Below are 11,155 nucleotides of genomic sequence, written 5' to 3' on the forward strand. Positions count from 1 at the left end.
GCAGTGTACATTACAGACTATATCTGTTTTGTGGAGACAGTGTTTGATTTTTTTTTTTTCTACAAGGCTAGTTGTTTCATTATCTAATTAAAAATGAAGTAATTGATTAAAGATCTGATCAATTATTTATTTAGTGAATTTCTCTCTCATTCCATCGGTTTTCACTAGAACATCAGGTTAGAGGTAAAAATCCAGTCTCTGTGGCTTCCATAGGGCCGGAAAAAAAGTGTAAAGAAGAAAACAAAAAATTATTTTTGTGATCAACCATACAACCAGTCAGGAGGTTACTACTCTGCCTGCCAATTATATAGTGCAACTGACATACCTTTCAACAAAACACTAAAAGAAGGGCCAACAATTGTGTGGATTCTTTAAAGGTTTTTAACGGTTGGCTTTAGCATATGTTTAATTTATATATGATCTATAGTTTAGTGGAATATGAAGCTACAGCTACAAACATGAAAATGATCTTTGAAATGCAAACTATACATTTTCTATACTTTTTTCAGGTCAGCGTTAAAGTTTGGATACAACCAGACATTAGCTCATAGAGTTTGAATAAGGCTAAAAAGAGAAATAAACAAAAAGAAAACTGACACATTAAGAAAATAAACAATAACCACATCTAGTTGTACTGCACTCTTCATTCATTCTTCTACTGAATTGCTGATTTTGATCAAGATATCATTTTTGCCACTTTCTGGACAAATAGCTAAAAGCTTGTTTAAAAAGTGCATGTTTTTTTAGCATATGTTACAAAAAAGAAGCTATTATTGACATTTCAACCATATATAGCTGATGCATTACACAGTAAAATGAAACAATGTTCCTCCTGAACCCTGGTGCTACATACAAAAATCACAGAAAAGCTGCCATGGACTCCACAAGTTTTCCCTCTCTTTTAGGTCAAATCCTTTGGAGTGTCATCTGAACAAATCTAATTGAAGAGATAATCCTAAGGAAAATTTGACCTTTTGTAAAAAGCAGTAAACATGGTCAATGTCACACATTTGCTTGCATTTATAAAAGAGGCCAGGGAATAAAGCAGAATTGTTCAAATAAAACATTAAGGACATTGAACATTTCCTCTTTTTGCTTTTACATTTTTCTCAGATTTTTAAACTTCTTTATTTCTAATTTTAAATGAAAAATTATCTGTCAATCAACGTGACCAAAACAATGTTGGACTTTATTAGACTTTTGGACCCGATTCCACCTCATTAGAACATTTAATGCATTTAAATAAACATAATAACAAACATATATAATGCATGTACATTTTATAGACTTTATAGTACTTTCTTTTTATAAGCAAAGATGCAGATAGATAGATAGATAGATAGATAGATAGATAGATAGATAGATAGATAGATAGATAGATAGATAGATAGATAGATAGATAGATAGATAGATGAACAGTAGCAAAGTACCATATATGAAAGTGTATTTATACTTAAATACACCCACTTACACATTAAGTTTTTTTTAACATTGTTTCCTGATCAAAGGATAATTCAGAAAGTATTGCCAATGTGAAAATTGTGACCATGAACAAGAATCTGATTCTTGATCATCAGCCTTATTCTGAGATTCTTTAGCGAATATCACACCTGGTCTTGTTTCTGCAACTTAATTATTTTTGCCTCACTCTCATGAATCACGTTGTCTTCACCCTATCTAAGCCTACAAAATGTCTGATTTGGTTGCCTAGAAACCATGCACTTCTTTTTTTTTTTTTTTAAATTAGTTTTCTGCTCCTCTGCAGTACACCACCTACATGTTCTTGATAATTACAGCCTGTTGTTCAGGGGAACTGAACGGACAAGTCATAAAATAAGGGCTACATTTTCAGATAAACTCTGTAATATATTTTTAATGCAAATGACGTGCTCGGATGCATTTCAGACGCACTCGTCATTATTTGTTTCAAGGTATGGTTGGGGAATTACAGCTGGGAATGCTACTGTGGGGTTTTGGGGAGCAAGGTACAGCTATCTGTGCCTGGATTTTGGGGTAGTAGAAAGGTACAGCTATCTGTGCCTGGATGACATGTGGCAAGAATGCCACATTTAGAAATGTCTACCAGAAATAGATTTTCTAAAAGTTTCAGAACTCTCACACTGACGTTCAGCTTCAACACAGAGACCTATAACTGCAATGTTTAAGTACTTCTTAATATAATGTGGTTTCTGTAGAAATAAAAATACGCAATATTTATAAATAACCATACTATTACTAATATTTCAATATATACCAAATACAACATAACCAAATTCATCAAAATTGAAATTGATAACAAAAGTATATCACTGTAAGGCTTGCATTTGTTCCATTTTATACCCCAGCACTACGGTTGGGGGCTCGATTTCAGCTTTCTTTTATGATTTTCTAAAACTGCATGACTCAGAAAGATGCCACTGCATGGTTTATATTAATGAGCTATTTCTAACATGTTATTGTTTCAAAGAAACAACACTGAGATGCTACAAAAAAAGTTAATTTTTGATAGAATTTTCTTTTTTTTTTGACAAACTGATATTATGGCTATAGCACTGACAACCTATTGGGTTATAAAAGAAATAAAATACTTTGTGATGTGTGGATGTTGGAAATTATGTTGTGGTAATGGATCAAACCATCCTATTATTGATAATCTTTTTTAAAAAACAGAATGTCATGTATTTTTTTTTATTATTTATACATTTTTGTATATTCTTATACTTTTAAATTATTCTTGCATTGACTGTGACAGTGAAATGTCCAGGGAATTTTCAGGACAATTAAGTCATTGTCAATTCCTTCAGTCTTCACTGTAGCCTTGACAAGATTGAGTGCTTTAGTGTTCATTTTAATGGCAGATGAAAATGTAAGATGTACAGAAATATTTTAAAAGCAGGTCCTACATGAAAACGCCTCACAGTTCTACGCCAACGCTGCAGGCCTTTTTCTTTCACTCCCAGTGTGATCAGGATATAGCAGTTCTGTCTGTGTGTGTGAGGGTGCGTGGGTGTATTAGCTCAGCATGATGGAGATGCATGAACAGTCTCTACGGGTCAGATTTGCTCAGTTGGGGTCTACAGCATGCAGGAGGAGGAGCAGTCCCACCAGCTTGCTGACTTGGCATTACATTCCACCCCAGCTTCTGTTTTATTTAGTGGCATTACAAACATGTGTATTAGCTAATCTGTGGTTTGAAATAAAACAGCAGGTTGAATGTATACAATTATTAAGATGATTCAGGGCCTGTAAGTATTTCACAATATCACTGTGCTTACTGATTAGGAAGAGGCCAAGCAAATGACAGTGGCAAGAACTGGCCAGAGCAGCCAAAGTAAAAAATTGACCATTGAGTTTAATACTCTCTGTTCACAATATGTTAAGGAAATAAGTTAAGCAAAAAATAAATGACAATAGGGATCAAGAGCAAACTAATTGCACAAACAAATCTGCATATACACATATTTTTAAAAGCTGTATTTATATTCATTATAGAGGATACACCTTAAACTTAGTAAGTAATAAAAGATAGCAGCATATAATCATAGGAAAACAATCAGCAATGCTCTTAAATATATAACTAGCTATATATTATAATATATTTTGTGGCAGGTTTTGATACTGTTAAATTACAAATTATGATTTCACAATTAAATGTCTGATGATACTTAAGCATTTTTGGTCATGTGTGTAGATTGATTTTATCATAGTCCATTAAGCAAGGATTATTTTTTTTGTCAGAACTGGATTAGTGTCCAAGCCATATGTGGTGTTAAATGACTGGATGTAGATGTTGCTAAGATATAAACTGTAAATGTGAAAATGTGTTATTGGTGCATTGCAAGAATGCAACTTGTGTTGTCTGTTATTTTCTTCCCATACCATAACTGTGCCAATGCAGACTAGCGTTTCTATGGAAACACTATGAAGTGATACAGCAAACACTCATGCATTTGTTACATCATCCTTGATATTTATACACTGCAGATTTAGTATTATCAACTGCAGCTCATGCTCATCAGGTAGGTGTGTATGTGTGTGTGAAGTGTGAAAAAGATAGATGAAAGAGAGATGGTTGTCTCTGATCCTTGCTGATCCTTGTTCCTTGTCAGCATTTCACCCATGATACCTTTTTATTTAGGATCTGAGGAATGCAGTTTTTGCACACACACTTCAGATTAAATGTCATGTGCTGTATATCTAATTGTCCTAAAACCTCCAACATCTCTCTTTTTCTGTACACAGCAGTATCATTTCCTGTTTGCCAGCCAAATTTTGATATGGCCTGGCAGCACTTGAAGTCTGATACCTAAACGGAAATTCCTCCCTATAAAAGCAAACAGCATAACTGATGGCTGCCTACAGCTTTAATCCCTGTGTGTATCCACCACTCAGGTGATCATGCTATGAAATGAGCTCACTCTTGGCAGTATCAGGGTGACTGTGAATGCCCGTCTATGCATGCAGCTCTATTCTTTATTTGTCATATTCAGGCTTGACAAGATACAATCTTTCATAAGAATGCATGTAAAATGCAAACAGTCCTAGAAGATCTTTATTTGTATGTTTTTTGTAGGAGTATTTCACCCCAAGGTCTAACACAGATGTGCTAAATCCCAAGTGCTAACAGATGTTTAATAAAAGCCAAGCAGGAACTATAATTTACAAGAACTTATTTACATGATTCTGTAGTCTAATGATGGTAAGAGATACAGAATTTGTTCTAACTCCATTGCGCTAAAGAAAGTAAATTCTTCTAAGCTGCCTTCTTACCTATCCTTATGGCTACATGTGGATCAGCTCTTTAAAAGGTGACTTCTTATTAGGTCACTACTACCAGAAATGCCCCAGTTCCCATGACTATATCCTCAAGTCTTGGTCTGCTATCTGGGACACTAATCACTGACATCATTAAAGCTCATTTCCTCACTCCCAATGTGGGTGCATAGGCCCTTACATTGGAATGAGAGGCTGTAAAATTTGAGTAGCTTGATATGATATGACATGATATGATATGATATGATATGATATGATATGTATGACATCCTACTTTCTTGGAAACAAGAGCATTTGCCACCCCCATGCCTTAGGAATAGTTAAGTTTTACAACTGACTTCACAAGGCTCTGCATAAACCTTAAGAGGAACTCAAACAAGGCAGGAGAAATAGGGCACAGGAACAGATGGCTGAAGTACTGCTGACACTACGGGCCTTTTGGCTTCAGATTGGAGCCTTGACGGTGTTCCTGTTAAAAGAATGCCAAAAGTGAGCCCATTCTTCTCCTCAGTTACATACATCTTATTCTGTCTTTAAATAAATGCAGCATAATAACTATTACGCAAACTGGCCGTGTTAGTGTGGACCAACTTGTGACACAATACCCGGAAGGGGCTGTAAGAGAAAGAGGGAGGAGAAAGGAGAGAGCAAGAGTTGAGTGAGGTTTTGCTTGTTTGTTTATTTTTTTTTCTTGAATAAGATATGAATGAACTGCCCCGTGGAGCAGACCATGCATTATGTAATTATGTAATTGTTCAAACGTATATAAAAGCAGAAGTAATTTGTTTTTGTATGAGAATTTTTGCTGCAGAGCCTCAGCCATCCTGTAACAAGTTAGGTAGTGGTCAGCAGGTCTGGCCCAATCCAAGCAAGCAGTATTGCCAGCAGGAGCACTGGGTCAATCATGAATCCTCAGTGCTCTGTTGCCAGTTTGTGTTTACCTACCATGGGATTTTGCAGAAGTTTTGCCTTCCAGCAGCATCTTTTTCAGGCCACATGTAGTATATCATTTTTATTCATTTATTGAATTGAAACATGAGGCAGTCAAAAAGTCAAAGGCCAGATGGAAAATGTAGAATAATTAATTAGTGATTGCCAATGAATCATCATTGCGTCCCCATTTTGCTTTTTTTGTATTTCTTTAAAACTTTTAATAAGGTCTGTCTGCAGAAGGAAAAAATACAGAATGAAATGGTATATAAATGTGTGTAAATATGTTGGCCATCTGCAGGTATACACTCACACATACATATATATTAGGGTTGTAACAGTACACAGTATTGTTCGCTTCGTACCTTGTTTTTTTTTTAAGTCAATTTTGAAGTCAATTTCAGTACAGTTAAGAAATGCAAAACAAAAAATTGCTTGTTTTTTTTTATAATTAAAACATTAATTTATTATTAACATTTGTAAACATCAACAGATTATTTTTAAAACTATTTAAAATACAATTTTATATAAAATTCTATTAAATTTCATTATGTTGCAGCCTGAGACTACAATTGTTCAAATAGATTTTTTTTCTCTATTAATCTACACTCAGTACCCTATAATGAAAAACTAAAAACAGAATTTTAGAAATGTCTGTTAAAAAAATTTGTATAAATAAAAAATTTCAATATCACATGTACATGAGTATTCAGACCCTTTACTCAGAGATTAACTCAACATACAGCCATTATTTTCAAAATAGCTTGCAACAAAAGTGAGTACACTCTAAGTGATAACAGTTGTACGTTGTTTAACCATGCAAAGCCACATGTCCTGTTCATCATGTTCATGTTTTTGTCCTTGTTGTTGTTTGCATTGTTCGCAACCTTGTTGGTTGTAAAACCTAACCAAGCCCACACTTTCTAAGTTTCTTCCTATTATCTCAAATTAGGGCAGGCTGTGGGAGTTTACTAGTTATTCTACTATTTAAAATATACTACTACTAGTAGTAACATATAAGTTTGATAAAAGCACTGCCAAAACTTAAGGTAAATATGAGGAATCATTCCAGATTTCCAGTTACAACACTGACGGTGCTGTGTGTGGTGGACCAAAATATTCCAGTGTCCTGAATCTGCCAAATATGTGTATAAAACACATACTAATATGCCCTCCTGTCATGCTTCAGCTTTTCTAAAAGTAGACAAAACATGATGCAACACACACCACAGACACATGCATACTTGTGCACATGCTTGTGATACGATACAGTGTGGGCTAAAGAAATAAGGCAATTTGAAGTTAATAATCGTTAAAGAAAGACACAAAATTTTAAAAACACACCTAAGGCCACAGAGAATGAGGTGACTCAGACAGCACAACAGGCTAAGAGCAGAATGTGAAACGTCCTGTGCTTCAGACATGTCCATTATAAGCCACACCAGTGAATACAATGCTTAATCTCGTATAATGTACAGCTTTTATTTCGTTAACCTAAAGTGAGTATTAAAAATGTGAAACCGTTTATTATATCGAATTGATACAAGTTAAAATAATTTCTATGAATTGCTTTAAATTGATCATTCCAGGCAAAAAAACAACACTACATTCATCTTAGTCATGCAGATGACTTTCTCTTGGTCTACATTTGCTGAATATCTTCTCAAAACAGACCAATTCTGTCTAGCCTAAACACACATTTGCTGTCCTAACCCAAATGTGTTACTGTCTATTTTCATTCAGATGCCATGGCAACAACTTCTCTGTATATGTGCGAGGCATATGGGTTATGCTAGTAGATTGAGGTTCAGTGCAAGCAAATCCAGAGCAGTGAGAGAAAGCGAGATCCGACCCGCACATGGCCCTTTTACCATGTCCTCTTGACACACGCAATTTTACACCATCCGTATTACACACGCTGGGAGTGATAACTGATTGTAATGCAGATTGAACAGTCATTGGGCTCACATTTGCATTAGCTTATCTTTTTTTTTTGCATTTCTGTGCTCACAGGTCAGCTCCCAAACCCGACAGCCAGCTCCTCTTGCTTACTAAACACCCTTTTGAGGTTCCCATAGCTGCATGACTTCATTCTAAAACAGTGAAGTCATGATAGTAGGTGTGGTAGGACCTTCTGGGGTTAATAAGGTTTTTTTTCCACCCAGATGGGTCATATCCCATTGTGAGAAGTGATATACGCTTTACCAGACGTGGGCGGAGACATGTCAACTTCATTTTAACGTTATTGCTGAATGTTTTCCAATTCCTGAACAATGTCCAATGCAGGGAAATGTCAAAGGTTTTCAGATGTGAAATGCAATAATTTATCACATGATCTGTATTAATTTTTTAACGGCGTTGTTTAAAATGAATTACTGTAGAAGCATAACATGATGTTTAGGATGGCTCGTTCAGCTTTGCTTATTCATTATTTATTCCGTACCACCCTAATTACACAACTCTGTCCACATTACAGGGCAGAAAAAACTGAAGTATTAAGTGAAGATCTACTACAGGTAAGGCACTGTAATATTTTATTCTACCTTATAGGTGACTTGTGTGCATTTTCTTGTCATAATGCTATAAGTTGTTTTCTAACAATTTTTTTCTCAAAGAAATATGTATGCAGAGTGTATTTGTGCCAGCATGTTGTGTTGGGTGACTCATTCGGCAGTTTGTGTGGGTGGGTGGCTGGGTCTGTGCACCTCCTCAGCACTGTTTGTGTGTAAATCAGGTGGAGAAGCGCCTGGATTTGGTAAAGCAGGTCTCCCACAGCACACATAAGAAGCTCACAGCCTGCCTGCAGGGACAGCAAGGGGCTGATGTGGAGAAGAGATCAGTCAAATCACCTTCGGTTTGTTGCTTTGATATGCAATGAAGAAAACACAAAATAGCACGCTTTTTTAAAAATAAATATTCAAATATTCAAAGAATGGATGGTGTGATGCACCCCAACATGAAGCAGACCACCCCAAGACTTATAATTCGTAAAGTTTCTCTTATCTCTTACATTCTAACAACTATAAACAGTCATTAGATATTAATAAACCTTGTTAAAATGCTTGTCATATTGTAGTGAACTCAGAAAGCAAATTCCCCTGTCCAAAAGGCTCCCTTATGTCAGAAAACCATTACATTACTGCTAGCATTGGAGTTTTCTTCCATGAATATCTATCACCTTAAAGAATCATCAGTATCTATGACAAAATTTTGTATTTTGCTATGTTGAAAAAACACATTTATATTTCATTTTGTGTTAGTCTTTTGAATTAGATCATGTGGAGTATCTGCTATAAAAGTCGACTGTTACTAAAGAAATGTATTAAAACAGTAATATGATCATGTTTAGAATTATGTCCAGAACTACTGTCCAGGCTGCTTTGATAACAGATACAAAACTTCATCAGTGTGGTGGTGATGTGGAGATTTCTACAGAATCTCTAAATATACTGTATATGTCCTAAGATTATTATTTTTTCTTTGTTGCTAATCAGAAAAAGTTGCCCCTGACCACACTGGCTCAGTGTATGGTAGAGGGAGCTGCGGTATTAGGGGATGATTCCCTGCTGGGGTAAGAACTTATGAGGTGTCGTGTGTTTTTTTTTTTTTTACAGTTTTAATATTTTTCATTTTTTCACAGTTCCAATATTCACACTTTTTGCAATGGTGCTATTCTTGGGTTTTTTTCTCACAGTAAGATGCTGAAGCTATGTGGAGAAACAGAAGAGAAGCTGGCCCAGGAGCTCATTGTCTTTGAGCTCCAAATGGAGAGAGATGTCGTCGAACCTCTCTATGTTTTGGCCGAGGTAGGTTTGTCCCTTTCTCAGCATTATATGAAACCAAGTTAAAGAGACACTTCAGTGTTTTTTAAGCACAGTAGAGAGTTACAAAGTAGTGGTAGTGTAGTGTGTTTGTGTAACACTGATAGTAAAGTATCAGTTGGAGAAACATATAACTGAATAAATGTTTGTGTTTTATTTTATAATTACATCAAGTCTATTAAAAGTATATCTGTAAATCCATAAACACAACTGCCCACACACCACAGATGCAGCAGGCAGAGATTTGGGTGAAAACCATTTCAAGTTTATCGTTATGTATTCCTTTAATCCAAGCTTGTAATAAACACCCGGCCCAACTATGAACCTATGGACCTTGTTCTTATCATTTATTATTTATCATATTTATTTGTCTTGTATATATATATATATATATATATATATATATATATATATATATATATATATATATATATATATATATATATATTAGGTGTGTACACTTATTCACACCGAAATGTTTTGGTACAGGGCTTGTACAGGAACATACTTAAAATCTGAGTTCCCTCCGGTCTCCACCTTGCACTTTGGGAGCATTTTTTATGATTATTATTATTAAACTTGATCACATACACAACAATGGCAGTTGTATAAAAAGAAACTAGAGTTGGCGCAGTGTCATTGTGGCTACTCACTCTATACTGGAAATAAGATTTGTTTTGCCCAAACATGAAATGGCTAAAGAATCTGTAGCGCTAAAGTTAGCTGCTAACCAGAAAGTTGCTTGCGGCTAATGCTAATGCAATTGATTCTTCCGTGTTTCATGTCCAGTTTCAAGAATTTCTCTTAAAAGAAGAAAATCCTGACAATTACGCATATCGAGGAAGTGAATGAATGAAGGATGAAAGAAATGAAGAAATTTGTTAAAGTATGCTGAAATAAGTAAATACAGTTAGATAGAACATATCTTTAAAAAACTAAATATTAAATGAAAAACACACATACATACACTTAACATACACATATATGTATTACCCAAATAGGGTCTTACCAATGAAAAAACTATGTAATTAAATTTTCCATATATTTAATCAGTTTAATTTGTGCCAATTGAATTGATTTATATTGCATTCATTTGATTTATGCGATTTTATTTTTATTAAATATTTAAAAAGATTATTTTATATTATTTAACCAAGCAGGCATTTTATTTAAAATCAAATGTTGAGGATCACAAATGTTAATAATAATAAATTGTGTTAATAAAAAAAGACAAACAATTTTATTTTTTGCATTTACACTAATATATATATATATATATATATATATATATATATATATATATATATATATATATATATATATATATATATATACATACACAATGGTGTGAAAAAGTGTTTGCCCCCTTGCCCCCTTCCTGATTTCTTATTTTTTTGCATGTTTGTCACACTTTAATGTTTTAGATCATCAAACTAATTTAAATGTTAGTAAAAGATAACACAACATGCAGTTTTTAAATGAAGGTTTTTATTATTGAGGGAAAACAAAATCCAAAACTACATGGCCTTGTGTGAAAAAGTGTTTGCCCCCTTAGCCTAATAACTGGTTGGGCCACACTTAGTAGCAACAACTGCAATCAAGCGTTAATTACAGTGCTATGGAGGAATTTT

General features: G+C 34.5%; 1 protein-coding gene across 14 annotated transcripts in view; it reads left to right on the plus strand.

The window, feature by feature from the left end:
• arhgap44a (Rho GTPase activating protein 44a) overlaps positions 1-11,155 on the plus strand; it is a 47,969-nt gene that overhangs the window by 16,489 nt on the left and 20,325 nt on the right. For all 14 annotated transcript variants that reach the window (XM_046865544.1, XM_046865556.1, XM_046865542.1 and 11 more), the window contains exons 2-5: positions 8,180-8,219; positions 8,438-8,557; positions 9,198-9,274; positions 9,398-9,509. In XM_046865544.1, coding sequence (XP_046721500.1) covers positions 8,180-8,219; positions 8,438-8,557; positions 9,198-9,274; positions 9,398-9,509 — 349 coding nt within the window. The remainder of the gene's footprint in view (positions 1-8,179; positions 8,220-8,437; positions 8,558-9,197; positions 9,275-9,397; positions 9,510-11,155) is intronic.

This window comes from Silurus meridionalis, chromosome 14 (genome assembly GCF_014805685.1).
Source record: "Silurus meridionalis isolate SWU-2019-XX chromosome 14, ASM1480568v1, whole genome shotgun sequence".
NCBI lineage: Eukaryota > Metazoa > Chordata > Actinopteri > Siluriformes > Siluridae > Silurus > Silurus meridionalis.